At 38.3% G+C, this 23,418-nt stretch overlaps 4 protein-coding genes across 5 annotated transcripts in view; 1 reads left to right on the top strand and 3 right to left on the bottom strand.

Moving 5' to 3' along the window:
- Positions 1 to 462: 462 nt before the first annotated feature.
- LOC125986254 (phospholipid phosphatase-related protein type 4) lies at positions 463 to 10,240 on the bottom strand. The gene is made up of 7 exons (XM_049749856.2): positions 9,877 to 10,240; positions 6,726 to 6,911; positions 6,514 to 6,643; positions 6,251 to 6,446; positions 6,118 to 6,175; positions 5,835 to 6,008; positions 463 to 5,272 (listed from the first exon to the last, which is right to left on the bottom strand). The coding sequence occupies exons 1-7, from the start codon at positions 9,964 to 9,966 to the stop codon at positions 3,689 to 3,691; spliced, it is 2,418 nt and encodes an 805-aa protein (XP_049605813.1). The 5' UTR covers positions 9,967 to 10,240; the 3' UTR covers positions 463 to 3,688.
- Positions 10,241 to 12,888: 2,648 nt separating this feature from the next.
- Positions 12,889 to 18,053, top strand: plppr5b (phospholipid phosphatase related 5b). The gene is made up of 6 exons (XM_049748680.2): positions 12,889 to 13,313; positions 14,313 to 14,445; positions 15,331 to 15,581; positions 16,005 to 16,181; positions 16,251 to 16,385; positions 17,003 to 18,053. The coding sequence occupies exons 1-6, from the start codon at positions 13,089 to 13,091 to the stop codon at positions 17,030 to 17,032; spliced, it is 951 nt and encodes a 316-aa protein (XP_049604637.1). The 5' UTR covers positions 12,889 to 13,088; the 3' UTR covers positions 17,033 to 18,053.
- Positions 18,054 to 18,168: 115 nt separating this feature from the next.
- Positions 18,169 to 21,414, bottom strand: snx7 (sorting nexin 7). Its single transcript, XM_049748678.2, has 9 exons — positions 21,233 to 21,414; positions 20,505 to 20,687; positions 20,315 to 20,425; positions 20,083 to 20,241; positions 19,817 to 20,015; positions 19,556 to 19,755; positions 19,396 to 19,482; positions 18,845 to 19,003; positions 18,169 to 18,722 (listed from the first exon to the last, which is right to left on the bottom strand). The coding sequence occupies exons 1-9, from the start codon at positions 21,314 to 21,316 to the stop codon at positions 18,642 to 18,644; spliced, it is 1,263 nt and encodes a 420-aa protein (XP_049604635.1). The 5' UTR covers positions 21,317 to 21,414; the 3' UTR covers positions 18,169 to 18,641.
- Positions 21,415 to 23,216: 1,802 nt separating this feature from the next.
- LOC125985688 (polypyrimidine tract-binding protein 2) overlaps positions 23,217 to 23,418 on the bottom strand; it is a 112,081-nt gene continuing 111,879 nt past the window's right edge. For both annotated transcript variants that reach the window (XR_007487399.2, XR_007487398.2), the window contains one exon: positions 23,217 to 23,268. The gene's annotated coding sequence lies outside the window, so the exon portion shown is untranslated. The remainder of the gene's footprint in view (positions 23,269 to 23,418) is intronic.

A 23,418-nucleotide genomic window follows, 5' to 3' on the forward strand; every position in this document is an offset into this window, starting at 1 on the left:
CAGCATCTCAGGTGCTTACGTAAATTTAGTTGATTAAATTGAGATTTGCATTATTCCATTTACTAACTGGGATATGAAAAAAATAGATTACATTTTGAATGATTAAATATTTAAAACTCACATCAAGCTGATAAATAGGGTGTAACTGAGATAAAGCAAGTCAAATCCTTCTTAAACAAATAAATGTTCCATTCGCTGGATTAACGTGACGGCATCCTTGACGCAGTCAAATCTGTTGAGATGATTCAGATGAGGTGTCATATCCTTTAAATACCACTGACTCGATTTTTGTGCCACACTTCTCGTCCCCAGTTGTCTTAGTGTTATAATATATTATATTATGAATGATCATGCATTATAATTTAACGTGGTGCTGCAAAGCTGGAGCTGTGTGTGTATAAATGTTTCACCTAATATTTTGTATATGAGCTAGACAACTCAAAATTGAGCCAAATAAGAAAATCCAGCACACTGACTGTTTTATTAGCAAACTTTAATCATTTAGACAATGCACAATTCATCAACTACCCTGATCAGCGTGCTCAGTTGAGTAAATTGGATTGCTTAAATACATATTTTTCTAAATTCACTATATTTGGTGTTATAAAAACAGACAATATATATTTATTATTAGAACCATTGATAGCAAACATATAAAAGTACTATTGATGAAATATTTTTCTCCTTTTTAAACTCAGCTCAGATGATGATTTTTTTTTTTTTTCATGGTGCATAGAATTCATACAGCTCATCACAGTCTCAAAAAACAAACATTTATTACACAACCAGTGGCAACACAAGACAATTCATGCAGAGAGCATTAATTCACAGTTTTCCCCCATTTGATGCACATCAACTCTCGTCTCTTCTTCATGACGGACATTTTATTCATATTCATCAAAACCAAAATCCAGAGAGGAGCAGTAATGGGACTCGTGACACCGAAGTGCATTTTCCTTCTAGTCAATAAAAAATGACAGATCAGGCAATGAAGGTGCTTTTAAAAAAGGATTTTAAGATTGCATTTAATATTTTAGTCAATTTATGTTGGTCAGTATGATGGTACTTGGAGAGTATTTGTTTTTTTTCTTTGGAGGTACACATTGCAAAAACAAGATATAACCACTAGTTTAGATCATCCATCATTTGCCATCATATATATCACATATTTGATTTTTTTTTTTTTTAAAGGCTCTGTTATAAATAATTTTGCAAGATGTTTCAAAAAAAGCTTACTTAGTTTCTGAAGAAAAAAAATCACACCATTCTCTACATTATCATACAAACCTTAACCTGCTTTGGTTTTGTTTTTTTTATTCTGTCTCACACTGATATAGAAATATTTTGTTTTCTACTAGCGTGTCCTCTCCCAACAAACACAGAAAACTCAAATGTTGCTTGAACACTAAATTGTAAAACAGAGTTTGGATTAAAAATAAAGCTGGTTCAACCTTACATACTACATAGTGTATATTAGTGACACAAGTTTCATTTGGCTTGCATCGAGAACCAAATGTTGAGAAATTGAGAAAAACATTCATATTGATGTTACACATAATTTGTCTTGTTTTGGAAAAAAAAAGGAAAACAACAGAAATTAATTTATACTTAATTCAGAGTGCCTGGTGCACATCCGACAGACAGTAAAGTAAATTGAGATTGTATAAAAGTTTGCATTTTGAACACGGTCAAATCGTTGTTTGAAATTGTAGAAAATACGGTGCCAGTAAAACCTGCTACGACCGAGGACAGTCCTTGTCAGATGGCGCTACAAAAACAGAGAGCACAAATAATTAACTGAATATTACGCCAAACAAACCATGCAGATTAGATAATCAAATTACAATATGGTAAAGATTTGCTATATTTAAACCTTTTCTATTTTCAGAAAAGATGAAAAATCCTGGGGTTGGATATAATTTTATGGAATAATTGACTGGAATGTAATAAGTTTTATTTTCTTCCATCACTGTCCAGCACAGCAACACTTTGTAAGCCACTTTTGTCCTGTATTTTGGTCAGTGCCCGAAACAATAAAACCCGTCCTTAATACGCCCCAAATTAAATACGGGTATCAAAAGACAACAATACAGCTACGCTAACACATCCACAGTAAATATGAATATTAAACTCAGGAATATTATTTATTATAACGATTTGTTAGTCGGGCTGCAGTCGTACCTTTTTTTTCCAGTTTGTATTTCTCATTTTAGGTTGGGTAAAATAAAATGGTAAAGCCAAAATAAAAATTTTTGAGTGATGGCATCTACAGCAGTATTGGATAGTCATACATAATATTTAATATTGCATCTGTAAATGGAGGCTACGGAAAATAAATTAAAATATACACTTATGTACATCATTTCATTTTCGGGGGGGAGGAAAGGCACCCTGAAACATTTTTCTGCGAGCTGAAAACAAACCAGTCGTAAAAATCGGAATTATGCTTCGACGTAATGGTTATTACTATTTTTACTGACCTTAATATTGTCCACAAACAATGTCCGTAAAAACCAAACGACTCTCTGATGGAAGTGGATGGCTAATACCAGAAAATATTCAAATGTTATATGATAAATATATTTTTTTTTTCCTGAAAAACAACCTCATCTAGTTATACTAACGCATTGGATATAATGATATGGTCCTACAGCAAAGGGAGAGTGAACACTTTCAGTGCAAGTGACAGCTTATTTGACTTCAAAGCTACAGAAGGAATACTAAGCACACTTATGGTTCAAAATTTTCTCTTGCGTGCTTATCCACAGCCAAAATATAAAAACGATTTTGTCATCGTTCTTTGCTTGTTTTTACTGTGTACATGGATTTTCATTACAATGTATTTTCTAAGATAATATCGTCTGGTATAGCACCCTTCATCAAAAACAACAACCTTGTCGGAACTGCTCTCACAAACATCAACGTCATTTCTTTTGCAGTATTCAAATTCTGAAAAGCGTGTATTTTTTTTTTTTTAATACTGTCTTTTAAAACGTACAGAGCTGTTTAAAAAAATCCATCGACACCACTGGTAAATCACAGATAATAAAATAAGTGTCCTTGGTGGCTACAAAGTACACAGTGATTATTTCTGTCAACACTTAAAAGGTTGTGCTTTAGTTAATGTTTACAAAAATCTCATGCTACGTAAATCATTTTAAATGGTATATATAATGATTGGTAATATTGTGTAAGAATGAAATTTGCTCGTACTGTTCATTTTCAACGGAACAATACAAACAATTGCTTTTTTTTATTGGTTAGCGAAGGGAGCAAGAATGTCGATAGGAAGACTGTTGACTGGAGTTGTGAGTGCAACACAACGAGCAAAAAAGTCCTTTGCTCGTACCTTCACGATCTACTAGGCTACGGTATATATTTTATTTCGATGTCCTTTGCATGTGTCACTTGAATGATGTCATGTGTGTTAAACCAAAAACAGGTTTAAACAGTCAGCCATTTAATTGTTGACTAGCTCCAGTTAAGTCACCATTAATGCCATATAAGCCTGATTATTTTTTCATTTATCAGGTGGAGCGGCTCAAGGGAGATTGTCACAAGACCACCGCACCAAGTCTTTACTAAAAACTTGGTTATTGTGTTTGGCAACTGCTCCAAAGGAGGAAAAAAAATGACTTTGATTAAACAAATCATGCTTGATGATCATATATGGGCCTGAATCCATCAGTCACTCCTTATTAGGTATGGATGCTCCTTTGTAGAAAACATTCCGGGTGATATCCGGACTGCTTCCTCTCTCTGGAATCAGGATGACATTGTGGCCTTTTCGCCGAAGTGTGGATTCTCGACTGGAGGGTATTTCTGAAGCTGTGTCTCCAGATCCGGCCCCGCTAACATCTCCCGGAGTGACTCTAATAGTAGACAGGCTTTGATTATGGAGCTTCTGCTCTGGTTGGCTAGTATGAACAGTAACGGTGGGCGGGGTGACGGAGGTGGTATAAGTACGCTTCCTGTCAATGGAACCTTCTCGTACCGAGTCTGAGCTTTCGGAGTCTCTGTTGAGATCGTTGAGATCGAAGGATTGCCTCAAACTCCCGCTTCCTGTGCTCCCGTGCCCTACGACAGCTCCATTGCCGTGATCCAGAGATCGCCAGCGCCACGATCCGCTTCCATCATTAGAAGGAGCTTGGATGACCGGTTTGTTGTTTTCTGGGTGTGCTTCTATTCGGACGATCGCTCCGGTGCTGCCTGAGACACTTCCTGCGGTACTGCCCAGAGAACTGGGTCCTGTGGTGCTACCTGGATCCTTGTCAGGATTAAGAGCTCTGTAGTGAGCTAAGCCCTGGGAACCTGCAACAGTGCTGCTTTCATCCAAGCTTTTGGAATGGGTCTGAAGGAGCCCTTGCTGCTTCGACATAGCGATCACTTGCATGATTCGAGGCTGAGCTTTCTTCCCTTCGTCGTTAGTCCTGCAAATCGCCGTCTTCTCAGCAGCCCTTTGCCAATTTCCCTGAACTGTGCCATCTACTGAAGAATCTTCTCCTCCTGTTTTTGGGGAGGTATTGTGGTAATTTTCATGTGATTCTTCCGGAATGTGGACCAGTTGTGAAGACCCAGGTCTCGGTTGCATCAACATTCTGGTTCCTCCCGTTATGCCACTGCAGTTACTCGGCAAAGTGGTACTTGCTCCTGTGGCTAGTTTGGATAAATATGCGTGAGCTTCAAAACTTGCCTCCAGACCCATTGCCGACGGTTCGGAGCTGGATCGGACCTCCATGCTGCCGTGGTGGTGAGGATGCTGAGAGGGCTGAACAGGTAAGTCTGCTGAAGGGGGGAAACAATCGGGCACCTGGAGAGTGCATTTATGGTTGTTTTTACTTTTCCACTGGGACAAAAGCTGCTTTGAACGGCTCGAATCCATGGAGGCGTGGTGAAGGGTCGCAGCGTGACGTCTGGCCGCTTCCTCGTACGCCGCTATGGCCTGCGGTGTGTGGACGCGAGGGAGAGTATGGCTAAAGGTCACTACGGTTTCTTTGCTGCGTGGGCTGTGGGACGAGAGCCCATCCGGATCTCTGCCTGAGCACTTCATGCTATCGTCGCCCTTCTGTTGCGGAAGACCCCGATGCAGAAGGCCTTCAGATTGGGAGGCGGGCAGGCCGGGTTCCACCGATGCGCTGGCTTTCATTTGCAGGTGATGAAGGACTGCCTCTTGGCTAATGTGTGGTAAGGAGCAGGTGGGGCAGTGAGGCTGGGAAGGGAGACAACTGTTCTGCTCTTCACTTGGGAGGAAATTTCCAACTGCATACAAACCCTGGCAACACATCAAAATATTTCACGTAGGAGACATTGAGTAGCTTGTCAGAACCATTACTAACACTGCCAGCATATCAAAAACTGGATTGGCTGAAAGTAAAAGTTTTAAAAGGATGAAGCAAAGTCTATTTATTTATTTTTTTAAATGCATGTTTTAATCTCTTTCCAGAGAGAAGCTGGATACTCGCAAAGAGAAACTAATAAACAGGATTGCAAAGACTTACATAATGAACACGAGCAGCACACACTTATTAAGCTCTAAAAATTTAATTTGGAAAAATAGATAATAGGACTTTTGTCTGGCAGAACTATTCCTGCAGTGACAATGTTACCAGTGTGATCATAATGCACCCCTTGATGTGGATGTCCAATTTATATTTATTATTTATATATATTTATATATATTTATAAAATTCTAGTTATTTATATATATTTATAAAATTATATTTATTTATATATCATCATAAAACAAAGCTAGTGGTGACCTAAGACTTTTGCATGAGTATTAAAAAAATCAAATAAAATTATAAATATTTTTATAAATAAATAGGAAGACTCACCAGGTAGACAGCAATGGCTCCACCAAGCAGAAATCCCAGATAGACATCAATGGCATGGTTCTTGTACTGAATAATCCGAGTCAGACCACAAATAATAGCACAGATGATGAAGGAGAAGACCAGCAAGGGCTTGAGCAATTTGGACGAGTCTGTCAGTGTGCTGTTGAAGTACATCTGTTGACACAATCACTTATGTTCATTCTGCACCAAAGTCTGTGATTATATTAAACATTCAAAACAGCCAATGGGGGGAATTTTTATATTTGCATTTGCACAAACTTACCGAAACATAGACAGCTGCAAAAGATGCCAGAGTAGCGTGCTGGGACGGGAATGATTTTCTGCAAAGGACACAAAGATAATTCAATGCAAATCATTTTTAAAATGATTTTAATTATTCATGATTTCAAGCTGACCTGCCCTGGTTTATTGCGACAGCATCCACCCCGGAGCAGATATCGTCCATGATGTAAGGGTTCTGCTCACAGCTGATGTTTAGGGTGGTGTAGTTGGGTTTACAAACTGTGAGGAAGTAGGGGGCTGGGTAGCCCGTCATCAGCTGGAGGATGTCCGTGATGAGGGCGGTCGCACAAAGACCAAATGCATGAACACCTGTGGAAAAATCACAAGTGTCAACCTGAAAAGTAAAAACAAACCAACGGTGCACGAAGAACCATACCGATAAAACGAATTGCTCGCCGAATGAAAGAGTTGAAGTTGCAGCCAGCTGCGTTGATGTTCGCTTCTGCTCCAGATCGACTTTTTCTTCGAGAAAGACAACAAAATAGGATGGCCTCCCCGATCATGATCTGTTAACACACTTGGTTAGTCAACACGGATCTGGATAAATTTATAGAATTTCGAAGCCAGTAATGATTTGACTGGTCATACCGTGATGGCAGGTCCTGCAAAAGCCAAGCTGAGGAGCATCAGCAGAGGGATGACCTCATGATTAGGGTCAATATAAGGTAGGCTCAGACTGCGGTCATGACAGTTAAAGCCAGACTTCACTGGCTTGAACAAATCTGTCCATTCCAGGAAGTACAAGCTGACCATAGACGACACCAGGATAGGCAGCTAGAGAAGAAACACAAGAGGCAGAAAATTGAAAGCATAAAATGTCCGGCCAAAAATGTCAAGAGGATAAATATAAGGTTACCGAGGTGCTAAGTGCTACAAATGTTCTCCATAACGCTATGCTTCAATGACAAAAGTAATTTGATTTGATAATAAGGCTAGAGGCATGGAAATTAGATTTAGATTAGATTGATTGAAGTCACCATGTGGAATTTAATTCCATTTTATGTACAGGCTGAATTACTGCTACCTTGCGGCACTTTTCGTAGATGGCCTTTTCCATGCTCAGAATGTTCATTCACTGTTTTGATGGTAATTCGTTTGAAGTGCTCCATTCCCCAGGTGCTGCTGTGTGGGTGTATTTATGTGGGCTTGAATGTTTGCGAAACCCCGCATGACTTCTTTACTTTCAGTCTTTCTTCAGTTTGCATCTTCTGGGGATAGTTGATAAAGTTTTCCATGAACAGAAGACTGTGATACAATCCACCGATTAATTGACAGAATAATCGAATAGTAAAATTCAAATAATAGTAAAATTCTAGCTGTGTATCTGAAGTTGATGACATTAAAAATAAAATCTCATCAATCCCACATATTCATACTTTGATGTTAAATCCAAATGTTCTAGGATACACCAAAATAATCGGCTTCCTTCTACTGCTCAGTTTTCTCCGTAAAGTGTATCCTCACACCGCAAAAAGTCTTTTAAATAAATGTTAATTTAAACTCATGAAATGTTTAGCATCATCTTCTAACTGGCAATTATGTGGATAGCAACTGACGTTGTGTATGAGAAGAGCAAACGAGCAGTTCAACACGTTTGTGTCAGCCTTTCAGTGATTGCAAGGGGAGATCAGAGAAAAGACACTGGCATTTGAATAATAGATGTGTAAAAATGGAAATGGGGCTCCGTTGGGCCTTGACTAGAAGTCATTTTGGCAGGGACAGAGGTAGGGATAGATATTTACCTCTCAAAACTTTGTTTTGTATTGATCAATTTAAATTCCTTTCAAAACCAGCAGTAGAAATTATACAAAAAAAATCAATGTTTCTAATTTAATTTAAGTTCATACGTGATTACAGCAGGATGCTGAAGTTGTAGAGGCCGAGCAAATATTTTGGATCAAACGATTTAATAGAGTGATTGGAATGAATTAGAATTCATGGCATCAAACGACGGAGTTCCGAGAGAATGATTCGAATGAGAATGAGGAAACAGTTGCTCATCTGTAAGGACTGCCGCTTTGGAGACAGAGAAAGCTTTCATGGAAAGACGCTAGTTTATATCCTGAGTACTTTTGATGTGCTCATGAGCAATTCCTTACGCTACACTAACTCATTAAATAAAATCAGTTTGAACCACTCCTACATTTTCTCTTCTGTTATTGCCTAATTTAGCATATACTGTATTCTAACCTAAATTCATTTTCTATCTCCCATACTAACCTCCTTAACAGACTTGCTTACATTGTTTTTTTTTTTTTTTTAGCCACTGCATCCTAAATCTGGTTGATCTCACTTTAACAATACTTTAGAAGTCCCAGGACTCCCCCAGTGCAAATGGGTTTCCTCGAGGCTCTGTTTTCCTTTTTTTTAATCATCCTCCCACTCAGGCAAATCCTCAGAAAATGTGTTGGAGAAATTATCCTTCAGTGTTACACAAATGACACTATTCACACATATTACAATCAATAAAACTGAGCTTCTATTTATATACGATATATATAAATATATATGAAAGAGGATTGAGCTGAATCGTCTATGATCGCCTAAGCTCTCTGTCAACTAGTGACCGACTTAAGAATTAGCTGGAGTGGGTATAATTTTATGTGCAAGTGGTATAATTCGCCAAGCAGAACTTTCAGCACTGACCTCATTTTGATAAGGCTACTTCTTCTTGCAAAACAATACAAGGCAAGGATACTTAAGCAATTGCCTACTCAAATCTAAGAGTTCTTATTTTACACGTCTTTGTCAACCAAATGAGAAGATATAGGAAAGTCCCTTTGTGTGAAATATAACCAAAAGAGTCATGCAACATCTATCGTACAGCATTAGAGGCAAATCTATAATATATGACAGCAGTTAGATTGTCGAGCCACGGGCCACTGGTGAATTAGAGCATGCATAAATTGTCAAGCTGGAGAAGAGAGGCAGTCACCACAAGCTACAGTACATGAAATCTTTTTGAAAGGTTGTTTTACCATCAAATTTGAAGTGGAAGCAATTCAATTGACGGATTCATTGTGGCTTTCTGCTCTTGTCCTCCGGAGCTAGGTGTGTGAAACTTTTTATTGGGAGGTGGGGGGCGGGGGGGACGACATTACACTGATGTTTGCACTCAAAGTGAGTCATGACTGAAACCACGTGTGTATATTACAAATCAATAAATCATGAAATGAATATATTTAACTGATCAATCATTGTATTTTTTCAAAATTAATATTATAACAAATGTCTACTGTTTATATTTAAACATCACGCAATCTAAATATGAAGGGGAAAAAATATTTTCGATTCTGCTGACTTTAAATGCATTTTGTAAGAATATATGAACAAGTAAATATGTCCTGTTGGCTCATATCATTTCAAAGTGGATAAAAATGATACCCTCCCCCCCAGCATCCTCTACCTGGCCTTGACTTTGACACTTGTGCCCTCGACTCATGTTAAATCCACTCGTGTTTCTATTTTTGACTGAAATGTAATTTCCTGCAAATGCCGATGAGTCCCTAATGAACAGTTTGGCTTTTTTTTTATGCCGCTGCAACATAAACTTAATCTTATATTCTACCACACAATTGATGTGTTATTTTTTTATGTTAGGTCTAGAAACAGCAGATCATTTAATTTCGACGTTACTGTGTGTAAAATCTGGCCGATTTTTATTTGACCTACATAAGCCAAATGATGGCACACGCTTTTCAATGTATACATAATCCAATGAACAAATGAATTGACCCACCTCAACGAAATAGAAACAGGGGAGCAGGCTGACACTGTCCTTGGTTTGAATTCCTTTTTCTCTTGCAGACATGGCCAGACCTCCAGACATCGACACTGATCCGAGATGAGGCACGGATGGCTCTGCTTGCCGATCAGGAGCGCTCCATGCCCTTATTTCTACATGCAAGCTCTGAACGTATCTTCCATATGCTGCAAAATGCCAAATCAGTCTGCAAACCTTTCTTTTTCCTTTTTTTCCTTTTTATATATTATCTTTTTTGCATTAATATTATCTAGCTAGAGGTTCAGTTCCAAGCATGTTCTAAGCTGGAAAGCAGGCAGAGCACGGACGCGGTGACAGGAGGATCACCAGAAGGCGCATGCGCACTGGATCTAATTTTACAGCATGTTTCACTTCGTGATGGGAAGGTTGAAAATTTAATACGTGTCTTACTAATTTACTTAATAACCTCCATTAGGGGAAAAACAGTCGACTCAGCACTCCTTTTAATTGCGTCATCATGCATGACCAGGATCTTACATGATCATGTTGGAGTCCACATTTGTGTGCTGCACAGACAAAAAGTTCTATTTTCACCTCAAATAAAGGTGTGCACTAATAAAGTCCTTAAAATCACGATTGCGTGGTTCTGAGTGACTTTTTGGCGAAGAGTTAATAATCTCAATGTTTTTGCTGTAATTGTTAAGAACATACAATATGATGCACAATGGGGGACTTTTTGCAAAACAATTCAAAGAGATCATATGAGGGCATCACAGAATTTGGAAACACATGAGACACCTGTTGAAGGTTCCATGTGTGGTGATTTATTTTTTGGAAATGCCAAGTTACTTTTTGAAAAAGTGCGGTGTGCTGTGTTTCCCCCAGATGGCACTAATGCCAAGTGGATGGAGCAAACGGGGAATTCTGACAAAAAAAAAATAAAAAAGGTTTCCAATATAACATGATAAACATGTCAGGTACCTTATGAAAGATCATCAAGCCAAAGAATGGGTGGTCTTTTCCTCATCATTATTTTTATTTGTATTTTATTAGGAATTGCAAATAAAAAAATACAATTGTACAGGCACATTAAACCGTATGGAGTGCACCAAGGCTAAAAAAAGTAGTGATTTTGAAAATCTTATTTTGAATCATCTTCATTATTAAAGTGTCCTCACTGAATGTTGATATTCAGTGGGAACAGATAAAAAGGAGCATCTTTTATCATGGGATGCTTATTTGAACACAAATGATGCAGCCACAAGGCAAAATCAGGCTGTCTTCAGCGTTCGGGTTGTTGCCATGGTGACTGTGATGTGAAATAAAGTGCTTGCTATAGTGGAGTGTTTATGCGTGTTGACAAGAAAAGGGTTAAAAGTGATCACTGTTGTTAGGTTAAGGTGCAAATATCATCTTTTGCACTCAGAAGTAATTGATCACAATATATTATGTCCAGTTTTTTCAGCAATTGTGGCCACTAGCAATAGATAGAAATAATAGAATTATTAAATTAAGATATTATCCAGTGTAAATAATGCATTTATGTAATGCTTTTGTGAATGCTTAAAGTTGTTTTACATTAAATAATAAAAAATATTTGCCTGTTTTTCTGGGTTGGTTACGAGACAAACAATGCAAACCTAAGGGTATGTTGGACGCTAATGCCCGTCGACAGCAGAGGGCGCTAGAATGTCAAAATGTTCTTATATGGCTCAAGAAGGGTGGAATAATCTGCTTATAAGTATTATTCCAGCAAAGCAATATTTCTCAGAATAATTTGAAGTATTTGCAGCCTACTAGGAAGTAACTTTCTTTTTTTATCAATATTGGAAGAAAAAAATTAATTTGAGGTCGTGGCATGAGACAATAGCACATACACAATAAATGAGTTCTTCAACATCACTAAATGCAGTGTTAAAAAGCTTTTAGACTTATGTGAAATTATCTATGGCCTTGACTAACATCTCAAAATCTAATTCATCACTTCAATTTCCATTTGGACAGTGACATGTATTGTTGTGAATCAAAACTAAATACAGTACTTTGAACTGAGCATCTGTGGGACATCCCAGACCTCATATTTTTATTCAAGAACATTGCGGGAAGTGCTTTGACATCAGCGGGACATCAGAATAAATATTTCACTTAGCATGCATGTACAGTAGATAAGCAGGGACTACTTAAAACAAAGTCCAACCCTCTTCTGCAGTGCTTTTAGTTTTTATGCACATGTGAAAGAAATTTGACTGAATAGTTCTATTTTAGTCCATTCATATTTGGGAAAAAAAAATTGTGTAATTTATTTCTGTGGAAAAAAATCTTGATGTAATTTAAGTGGCCTGAGAAATAATTGATATGCTTTTTAATATGATGTGTGTGGCTGTTAGCTTGGGTGATTTTGCATGCCTTGTTGTGTGATGTATTCCTTGTATCTGGGTCATACTGCTGCCTTTGGCATAGTAATGGTTCAAAACACAGTGTCGGCATTTCTTCTCTCCCTCAACAAATGTTTTAGTTCCTCACTGTTTCATCTGAGTGAATTACAGGTCTTTATTTGTCTCTTTTGGTCATTACGTATGAGACAAACCAGATGGAAACATTTATTTATTTTTTTATTGGGGATATTATTTAAATATTTGTGGTTAATTAAAGTAAATGGAGCAATTATGTTCTTATCTTACATCCGTCAGATAATTTTGGATATTGCCCTTTTGAATTTTTTTTTCCCCCCGCTTGGACCAGTAACTCGAAGCATTGAAACATAAATTGTCGCTGACCAATGGTGTCAGTGACCATATTGCTCAAGCCACTCTAGTTTTAGAGAGGAATAAATCTTACTTTCCAAAGCTAAAACATAAATGTCAGCGCCTAGAACCTTCTATATTTCCTTTCTGTCTCTTTCTCTCATGTAAAGGAGGTGAGCTGTGGCCAATGTGGAAAGCATCCTCCTTTGGACATGCATTAGTCACTTTCAAAATGCTTTACACGCTCATGCACACTCATTCGCTCTCCCTCCCTTCCTTCCTTTACAACCCCCCTTGCTCTTTTCCTCCCCCTCACACATTGGTTGTAGCTGCAGGAGAGACAGAGCAAATTAGGGTTGGGGAGCCATCACGAGAGGGGGCTCGTCACGAAAAGCTGAGCAGCCATGAACTGCTGCCAGAATGGAGGAGGGGGATGCTGGGTTAGAAGAGCGAGGGAAATAGAATTCTTTGGAAATTAAATGTATGTCATTTTCAATTTGCATCATGTTGTACTTTCAGTTGGTGATCATGGCTGGGACTGTCATGCTGGCTTATTACTTTGAATACACTGATACGTTCAGTGTGCATGTGCAGGGATTCTTTTGCTACGATACTACCTACACTAAACCCTACCTTGGACCGGAGGATCACAGCGCCATCCCGCCCATCCTGCTTTATGCCGTAGTAGCGGTGTTGCCAACGTTACTGGTGAGTCTGCTTCATCAAATTAAGTTAAATGGATCTTGGATATGTCATCTTGAATATGCTGTATGATGTACCTAAGTGGAAACAGCAATCCCCTTAAATTGAGTTTGAACCCCGAGAGAGAAAACAATGATAATGAACAATGTGAGTGATTAGTATGTTTACGGTGATGTCATATTTTGTTTGGGCATCAACACTGCATTATAGCTTTCGTGCTTGAGTCTGTTGAAACTGCGATTGAGTGACTATAGATTGTTATTTTTTTGGAATAAACCACTTCTAATATGGCAAAAATTTGTGTTACATCACTTAAAAAACAAACAAATAGATGAATGAAATGGGTGGAACCTCCAAGGTCAAAGATGCAAAAAAAACTCTCCACTGTGACTATCTTTGTGTGTCTGCTCAACATCAACCTCGTTATCTCATAATTTTGTATTAGGTATATCTTTGGAAAGCATAAGAAAAAACAATTATAGATTTCATAAATGGATGGATGGATGGATAAATTTTCCTCGGGCGAGAGAGATACTCAGAGACACTGGAAGTGATTGCCGAGCTGAACCTACTAAAACATGGGAGTTGTCGCATCTGCTTCCAAACGTGGAGCTCAGCAAAAACACCCTGAGCTTAGCGTCTTGACAGCAGTTTATTTACACACTTCATAAGCAGTCCAAATATGCACAGTTCAGCTCTTCTGTCAGCTCAGCGTCCAATATGTCTTTGGAACATCTCCCTTTCCAATCTGCACCGCTCCCCCGAGCAACATGGTGCTGCCAATTTAAAGAGAACTACTGATGATAAACGAGTCTAATTTACTCAGTGGATGAAACCACTTGCCTCACCACAAACATTAACTAGAAAGACTTTTTTTTTTTTTTTTTTTTTTAAACTGCTTTAGACGGAATATACAAATGTTATTCCAGGTAAACCCAATGCAAACCAACGTTAAAGTGCCTAAGTGTAAATTTTGTCTTATTGTCTGATTTTCTTCTCTAACAGATCACAATAACCGAGACGGTGCTATTTCTGGTCCAATATACATCAAAAGAGTTTGACAATTCAGAGAAGACTGTTGCCACAGGAGACTGCTGTTATCTCAACCCGCTTGTCCGCAGGACATTTCGTTTCCTTGGTACAGTACAATATTTACTACTCACTGAAAAGTTTGTGGTATTTAATGTTGGGTTTAATTTCATAATAGACCAATCATGCACTGCAGAAAGTAATTTGACCTCAAATATTTTGAATGCATGTCTAAATAACTCAATTTGCCATTCTTCTTTTGGACTAATTAATGAACTTTTATAATCATTGCACCATAGAAAAATAAGATTCACGTAAATAATTAACACGACACTGTGCATACATGGTCACATATGATGTCACCCCTTCTACTGTTATTCCTTTTTTATACAGCAGAAGCATTAACTGCATATTTGATGCCGAGTCCCTCCCTGCACAGTGTCTTTTGTAATAAAACTCAAATCGGCTGTTCCAAGCCTTAGAAAATACGCTTTGATCCTTTCTTCGCCATTGTTTGATCATTATACACATTTACATATTTTTAGTGCAATGCAAAGAAAACACGTCGCTCCTGCAGATTTATTAAATCGAATTATGTTCATGCCCTAATAAGCAATTTTAGAGGTTAAGGAAGGCTAGCTAGAAAGCAGCAGTCATCCGTAAAACACAAAGCGCCTACATCGCCACGTTTGTGGCGTGGCGAGGGGGGGGGGATAGGACAGAATTAGAACGATGAGCCTCTGCCGCAAGTGAGTCACACAAGGCTTGACAAAATCCATTTATTGCTTATTAAAAATGGACTTGTCAACATCTGGAGCCTCACAATGCTGCTATGATGAAGAACAACAAACAAAATTGGCATACCTTATTTAAAACAATCTGCACGGAATAAGGGGAACGGATTATGGTGTGAATTTCGGGTTGGCTGTTTATACCGTCGGCCCATTAGAATCACAATTTAATCAAATGATATATTTCTGTTTTTCTTTACCAGGAGTTTACACCTTTGGTCTCTTCACTGTTGACATCTTTGTCAACGCAGGCCAAGTAGTGACGGGAAACCTGGCGCCTTATTTCATGACCATCTGTAAACCAAACTACACAGCGCTGGGTTGCCATCAGGCCCTCCGTTATATCAACCATCAGGAGGCCTGCACAGGAAACCAGAATGACATCCTGCATGCCCGAAAAACATTCCCTTCCAAGGAGGCTGCTCTCAGCATATATGCGGCACTCTACTTGGCTGTGAGTTCTTATATATTCAATGGAAACAATATAAATGTTGCTTTTTCCAATTGATTAACCATATGTACCTAAATTCCATTGTGTTTCTTTTGCTTGATATCATTTGGGTCACCTTCAGTTTCCGTGACAAGGTGCAACAGCGGTTTGCGACCAAAAAAAAAAAAACTCAAAACGCGATGAAGGGTGACAGCAGAAGCTTAAAAAAGAAGCAAGGAGTCAGGAAATTTTACAGAAGCGTCACTTCAATTTTGCAGCTTTTAGTTGTTTTCCCTGCCTGTGCGTGCATCCAGTAATTATAAGCACCAATGTCAGATATGGGTCACATTAAAATCAATGTCATACAACAAACAATTCAGAAAACATGTAAATAGAGGAAAATCTCCAAAACCAGAACATAAATAAATGATCTTGATTTTTTTTCAGATGTACGTGACGTGCACAGTTCAGGTAAAAGGCACTCGTCTTGCCAAACCGGTTTTGTCCCTCGCCCTTATGTGTCTGGCCTTCATCACGGGATTAAATCGCATAGCGGAATACCGGAACCACTGGTCAGATGTCATCGCTGGCTTCTTGATTGGCACTGCCATCGCCACGTTCTTAGTAAGTTCCAAAACAATACAATCAAATATACCCACAAAAGTGGATGTAATGGATTTGTTTTCTGCTTAGGTGGTGTGCGTGGTTCATTTTTTCAAAGGGAAGTTGCTACTGAATGATGACACACCGATAGAATTCCAAGCGCACACGACAATTCTGGGCATAGGCCAAGTCGAGAGTCCTCTGGAGAAGTACATCGCCTCACAGGTCAGTGCAATGTTTGACAATATTTATCAAATTGTCGCTATAGTGTGTGTTTCAACTGATATGATCTTAAATGATTTTTAAAAAAAATGTAGGATAACGTGAGATAAAGATAAGTGACGACCATGCACGTCTCTCCTGGGACAAGCTCTGATGTAACAAATGGGGCAGCAGCATATTGAAGTCGAAGAGTAACATTTTGCCTGCCAATGATACAAACAAACTGTCTGGGAGATGATCCAGTAGTCCATTAAATTCAAATGTCTACAGCAAAAAAAAAAAGCCAAATCCATCTGTGAAAATTTCACTTGCCTGAAGATGGACAAAAAAAAATCACCTCACAAACTCAGCTAGGGTAAGCTTGGCAGAAAACAACCAGCCTAAAAATAGCACAGCAAGGAAGCCTTGGAGCTAAAACTAAAAAAAAAAAAAAAAAGACATGGATGAAAGAATTTAGAAAAGAAGCTGGGCAATATTTTTGCATTATCATGTGTTACATAATAGCTCATCACTTCTCAACATTTATCAACATCTTATTTTTAATATCCACGTCAGTAATCACTCTCCATCATATATATTGTTTGCACCAAGTAATCTATTTTTCTTTTCCTTTGCCGTAGAATCACATCACATTTGCTGAGGTCACATGACATGGAGTCAGCGGTGTAGCAGATGCATGGGACAAGCCCCACGTTTCGCAATCCAATTAGCCCGAGTGCAGCTGTATACCCCAAACTCCTCGCTGTGTCTGCTTTCTGTACATATTTTTTTAATTATATGAAGCTTTCATCTCAACAAAACAAACAAACAGAAGCGGTGAGGTCTTCATCTATGCATTAATTATACTCTTTGTCTATACCAGATTCTCACCTCCCAAATGCAGGTGGCTAAAATAATAATAAAAAAAAGTATTCTTGATAGGATCGTGTATTTTTAATGGGTCCTAATGGATCATCAATATTTGAAGCTTTTTATTTTCCTTCAATGGCAACGTCGCCAATATCAGGTTGATCAATGAAAGCAAATGGTGTCAAGAAAAACTAAATGGGCTCAGGTTGAAGTAGAAATATATAGAATTAATTAAGGCACAAGTGAGAGCGACACAAATCCTCATTCTAGGAGGATATTAGAAGTAAAATCATTAGCAAGAAAATTTGCAAAAGATAATCTAAGGGATTTTCAGGTGGCACTTACAATCATATTAATTTTCATAATTGACTTTTACTGTATAATGTCACAATCCAAGAAAGGTGGCCACAGTGGTGGCAAGATGAAATCTCAGGAAATGAATACCAAAAAATATTGCTTTATGATAAATGAGAATAAAACTTCTAAGAAAACCCAACATGATCAAATATGTTTCCAAAGACTTTTCTAATCATTTGGGGAAAAAAAAAAAAATTGGTGTATGTTGCACGTGCTATCACAATATATTCAAAAGAAAATCGAATTGTATTTGATTGATGATATATCTATAAATATTCTTTAGGTCACATCTTTAATTGTGTACTTTTAATTTTCTGACCAAGCACTGTTTTGTCAATATATCCTTTTGTCTCTAAATGTCAGTGGTCATGTGAGTAAAATATTTTATGGATGGTGATATTCATTGTTCATTCTGCGTTATAGATAGAAATGATAAGTCTTCAAATATTGTGCGGTTTATATTTTCTCAATATTTTTCACAACCCATTGAAAGTTATTTGCATTGGTGTTGTTCCCCTTTCATGTTTTTACTGTTTAAAAATATGGGATTAGAAAAGTTTCATTAATAAAAACAAATACGTCAATCAATCAAATGTATTTTTATAATCAAGTATGTTTACAATACACTGTGTTTAATGTACATTGTGCTGCTCAGTATCAATCAAATGATCTAAAACACGGAGATTAAATTTGATGTTAGTTTCTCAAATGAAAGAAAATAAGAGCTCGTATAAACACATTTGTGTTAGTTGTATTGTGTCAACATTCTTGATGATGAATGAAACTAATTTTGTAAATGTACATTTGACTTCTGTATGCAAATATAAACATATTAATACAGAATATTACAATATTTGAACAAACCTAGCAAGGTGATATTTTAGTCATGCAAAAGAACATTTCAACACAAAATGAGGGATGCGTGCTGATTTATAATGAGATTTTTTTTGGTTGTTGTCAGTTTACATTTGTCAGTGATTGAGGGTATAAAAGGGGACATACATACATTGAGGATTTTTTTTCAAGGGAATATTCAAGATATATTTGGCTTCATTAATTTAGAGTATCTTCATCTTGAAGCTCAACGGGATCCCTTCTTTGAGACAAGAGGAATGATTCCCACACTGCAAGGCACTGCAAGACAAGTTTTATTTTATCTATTGTTGTTTTTATATTGTTGTAAAGCACTTTGGGTACTAGTTGGCTATGTAAATATTTTTTGGGGGAATAGCTAATTAATTGGATTTGACACTCACCTTTTCATAGCATTCCACATTCTTCTCAGCCGTTGAGATGAAAGCAGATTTGAGGTCAGCTCTCATACTGTTCTGCCAGTTGACCCAATCGCCTTTCAATGCATTATTAGCTGTTTCCATTCGATCTGCCAGAGCTTCAACTTCTTTCTCCAGATGACCCTAAAAGAACACCAGAGAAAATATATTATATAATATATTATTATAATCCCATTTTATAATATTGTATTAACTCAAATAAGGTAAATTAATTGTTGCGATTCTAAATTAGAGTAACATTACCCTCTTCTGGCCACAGTGGGTCATAACATGCAGTCGGTTCAAACTACAAATAGGTGAAAATCCACAATAAAATAATTTTGACCAATCCCAATCAATTTAAAAGCATTTAAAATGATTCCAAACACACTTTATGCTCTTAAAATAAATTCAGTACAAGTTTCAGTAGACTAAATTAGTGGAGCTCAGATTTATTCCCACCCTTCCCTCTCGATGATGAAAGACAAAGACATCCTTCGGTTTACAAGGATAAGGAAGGAAAGTGACACACTTACAACATCTTGGTCCGCTTTTTTGGATGCGAGGGCTTCGTTTTTTGTCTCAAAGTATGCCTGGATATTGTCACGCCGTTTCATCACATTCTACAACCACCAAGAAAGATTACAATTAAACATAAGTCCCAATGGGGTGATGAACTCGTTGGTTCCAACTCACCTTTATGACCTCAGTGCAGAGCACGTACTCATGAAAAGCCGGGACCATCACATCGGAAAGCTGGTGGATCTGCTTTTCTGTTTCTTTGCTACAATGGTCCATGCAGTTGGCCACACGTTGCAGTGGGTCATGCAGGTCCTCTTCCACCTCGGCCCATTGGCTGTAGAGAGGCCCGTACTGCTTTAGCTCATCCAAATACTCTGAAGACAGACATGTTGAATTTTAATGTATTCAAAGTCATATTTCAGTTGCGGTTCTTACCTCGCTGCTCCTTGATGATCCTCTGAGTAACCTTGTCAACAGACGAGATCTTGCAGCCGAAGTTCTCCACGTATTCCTGCATAAGTGTGAACTCCTCCGGACGGCTTTTGATGCCCCACACCGAGCTGGCCACCGATCGGACCGTGTCGCCCATTCGACTCAAGAAGCCAGGACCCTGTTTCTTGTGAGTCGACAGATCCTGCAGAAGGTTTAAAATTAACTTAATTACAGAAACTCAAACGGTGTGTGTTTTGAGCACGTCATACCTGGGCTGTTAGGAAAAGTTTAAAGTGCTGATTAAAAGACAGAATGGGATGCCCGGCGATCTTATTGAGAAAACGATGAAGTGCTTTCTTCCTTGTCTCAATGAAGTCATCATTGAAGCGCTCCACCATGCCTTTCATCACAAACTTTTCTGGAAGAGGCTAAATGGAAGAGCACACTTTCAAATGCTAGACTCTGATTGTGATTGAGGATTTATTTTCATGTTTTACATACAGGAACAATTAGGGTTGGATGGGTTTCCTCCAGTTTGCTTCGTAGCCAAACGAAGTCCTGGTAGCGCCGGAGGACCTCATACTCACAAGAGTCAAACTCACTTCTCGTTGTCTGGAAAAGAAAGTTCATATTGCAGCTTGAATAATTTCCAAATATTTTAAAAAGTTTATATTTTTGTCTCCCACTTTACCTTGGTGATGACTCTGTACATGATGAAGGTCTCAATAGCTGTCACATGACTTTCCGGACTGTCAACTGTCACAAACAAGTCTTTGGTGCTGTCACTCTGCTGTTCATCTTCATCGAGTTGGTACTGGTTGACCATGGAGCTTGGTGAGTTGGGCGCTGGATCCTCGTCTGTCAATATTATTTTCTGAAGCAAACACAACACGTATGTTTAGATGAACAAATGAGATTTTAACTGATGTGCTGCATTGTATTGGAAATTCACAATTGTTTGGAGAATTGGCTTTTAAAAACGTCACTGATATAAATATAATCAAAGTGGAAATTCAGTAACCATCATTTGTATGTACAGAAGAATATTTTCTTTCTGTCTATGCAGTAGTTATGAGGTTTGTGGAAAAAGTTCCATCTGCCTGTCTTTGGAAAAGAAACGTTTCCCCCTCCCAGAAAACGCAAATGCTTCAAGCATGAACAAATAAGTGAAAAACAAAGTTACAAATCATTGGGCTGTGTAGAGCTGCTGATTGAAGTACAAAGGTCAGCTTGTCTGCTGATTCAAAACTTTTATTGTTGCCCCTTTTCAAAACACGAGGGAACATTTCTGCAAACCAAAATATCAAATCTTATGCAAAAATCGTCACGCGACTGTGTTTTGACTGGAACCTCATCCACGTCACAAGCGTTGCAAGTTTGCAATTGTTTAAAAGTGGGAGTCAGGAAGTTTGACTGTACCTTACTAAAAACCTCCAGATCTTCATCTTCTTCCAAATCCAACATGTCTTTTGACAAAACCACAGAGTTGGTCTGATTAGTCATCTTGTAACTTTTACCATGAATGAGTGCGAGCCGAGAAAGAGACTTCCTCAACGACTATGCAAACACAAACCACGGAATAGTCATTCTTTCGAAATAAAAGCGCATATTTTCAAAATAAGTGCATGCACAGTGCAGTTTCGGCTCTCTGCTTCCTCCTGGCGATTCAAACTGGTTTCGGCTGCATGCACAAAAGCTGTGGCGTTCCCCTTAAATTCTTGGTTGATCAAACTCGTGCACGCCCCCGTCTTATTAGACCCACCCAGTGGTAGGCGCAGCAAACTGCACCTACTAAGATGCACCAAAAGATGTCGCTGTTGCACAAGTTCAGCGCGACAACGTCATATACGCAACTTTCCAATCAGCCTTTTTCTTTTATTTCTTTATTTGATGGGAGGTAGCCTGCTTCATTTTGAATCGGAAAAATACAATACAATAGCTCTTTATTAATAATATACTGTCCGATGAGTAAAATGATGGAAACTTTTGGCCATTATCATGTTTGCATACTCAGGAGAGCAACAAATTCCTTTTTTTTTTTTGCCTTTCAACTGGAAGCTGTTTTCTACAAATGAATGATTCAGTAGAGGAAAATTAAAGCACATAATTGATCCAGAAAAAGCCTGGGTCTGATCATGCCGAGGCTTATCAACTAATTTATGTCAAAATGGAAAGAAAAATATTTCAGTCACCCCCCCCCCCCCCCAATTCGTATATGTATGCAAATATATGCATCTAATGTTAAATGTGCACTATTGGGTCGATTCAATGTGTGCGTGTCTCCCTCCCAAGCCTTTCGGATTAGAGTCTCCTGTAATGGTTTTACAAAGGTCAGGGTTTTCACTGGTTGGGATGGAGCATCAGCCTGTATTTAAAGGTCACCACACCACACCATCACATTATCTCCCTGTCATTTCATAACAGTTTGTCTGTGTTTCTCAAAGGTTCAACTCTTCCGAGACTCAGTGTGACTGCATTTTCTTTCGCTGTGAAAGCAAAGAGGTGGAGGGGAGAGGCTGAAGTTGTTCAACACAAGTAATACAGCTATATCTGTACAAAACAAATCAACACTTTGTAGACCATGGCCAGGAGGGATGACAACTTCAGAATTACAAAAACAGGCACACATCAGGAACCATGACGGCAGCATCGACCCCCTCCAAGCAACAGCATCCTCTCTGACCAGTCAAATATTGCAAACTACTTATTCCACATTACCTCACAGAGCAGACAGCACCTGCCCAAAGCAATATTCATAATAAAAATGATCAATAAAAACATGATGAGTTTCATCAAATGCAAACTGAGCATTTACATTTAAACAGAAATAACAAATTGTTAATAATGTGGAGAAAACAAACAAATAAATCATGCAGTCAATGTTTGATGTTGAATTGCCGTCGTGATAAATCCTATTGTCACGTCACACGCGCGCACACGCACGCCAAGATTCTTATTTAGGTAGCGCTGTGGATTTGCATTGCCCTTTGTGGAGCTGACATTCACCAATTGGACTTAATTAGTAGTGCTGAGCCTATCGCTGACCTTTTGTTATGCAAGCTGTCAATAAAAACCTTTCTGTTGACTTAAATGGAGGATGCTATTTGTTTAAGTAATCACAGCTGCTTCATTCAGGCTGGTATATCCATACTACTGTATTTTCTCATAGTAGCCATGTTGCAAGAAATTATAGTGAGACTTCAGTGCAGTACCATCTTGTGCCACAACATGCCTCAGGGCACTGTGGTGTACTGGAAGCATTGCGGTTTGATTACCAGCCAGAAGAAGAGGCAGAGAAGGTCCCAAACTAAACAGGTGCCTTTTAATAGTGAGTTTTGATCTGTTTAAGTCTATTGTAAAAAGTAAAAATATAGGTAAAGTGTTTGGAAAGGATAGAACTTACATATTTTTTGATAGTGATTCTCTCTTCATGATTTTGGAATTTTTTTAGCCACCTAAAGGAAGAAAAAAAAACAAGTGTTAGACCTACAAAGCCTGTAAAACCGCCATCCAGCACCCAACAAACAATTTGGAGGCTGCCATCAGGTGGCAGTGCATAACCATGAAACAGTCCTTGTCTCCTTATTGTTTCACAAATAATCAGG

The sequence above is a fragment of the Syngnathus scovelli genome, chromosome 18, assembly GCF_024217435.2.
Source record: "Syngnathus scovelli strain Florida chromosome 18, RoL_Ssco_1.2, whole genome shotgun sequence".
Classification (NCBI taxonomy): domain Eukaryota; kingdom Metazoa; phylum Chordata; class Actinopteri; order Syngnathiformes; family Syngnathidae; genus Syngnathus; species Syngnathus scovelli.

Excerpts from the sequence above, each read along its gene's own strand:
- LOC125986254 (XM_049749856.2), bottom strand. The coding sequence starts at position 9,966 with ATGTCTGGAGGTCTGGCCATGTCTGCAAGAGAAAAAGGAATTCAAACC. Across the intron at positions 6,912-9,876 it reads CCTGTTTCTATTTCGTTGAG|CTGCCTATCCTGGTGTCGTC; the intron begins GTGGGTCAATTC and ends TTTCTTCTCTAG. Across the intron at positions 6,176-6,250 it reads GTCGCAATAAACCAGGGCAG|AAAATCATTCCCGTCCCAGC; the intron begins GTCAGCTTGAAA and ends TGTCCTTTGCAG.
- plppr5b (XM_049748680.2), top strand. The coding sequence starts at position 13,089 with ATGTCATTTTCAATTTGCATCATGTTGTACTTTCAGTTGGTGATCATG. Across the intron at positions 13,314-14,312 it reads CGGTGTTGCCAACGTTACTG|ATCACAATAACCGAGACGGT; the intron begins GTGAGTCTGCTT and ends CTTCTCTAACAG. Across the intron at positions 14,446-15,330 it reads CAGGACATTTCGTTTCCTTG|GAGTTTACACCTTTGGTCTC; the intron begins GTACAGTACAAT and ends TTTCTTTACCAG.
- snx7 (XM_049748678.2), bottom strand. The coding sequence starts at position 21,316 with ATGACTAATCAGACCAACTCTGTGGTTTTGTCAAAAGACATGTTGGAT. Across the intron at positions 20,242-20,314 it reads ATCCAACCCTAATTGTTCCT|CCTCTTCCAGAAAAGTTTGT; the intron begins GTATGTAAAACA and ends TCTTCCATTTAG. Across the intron at positions 20,016-20,082 it reads AACTTTTCCTAACAGCCCAG|GATCTGTCGACTCACAAGAA; the intron begins GTATGACGTGCT and ends AACCTTCTGCAG.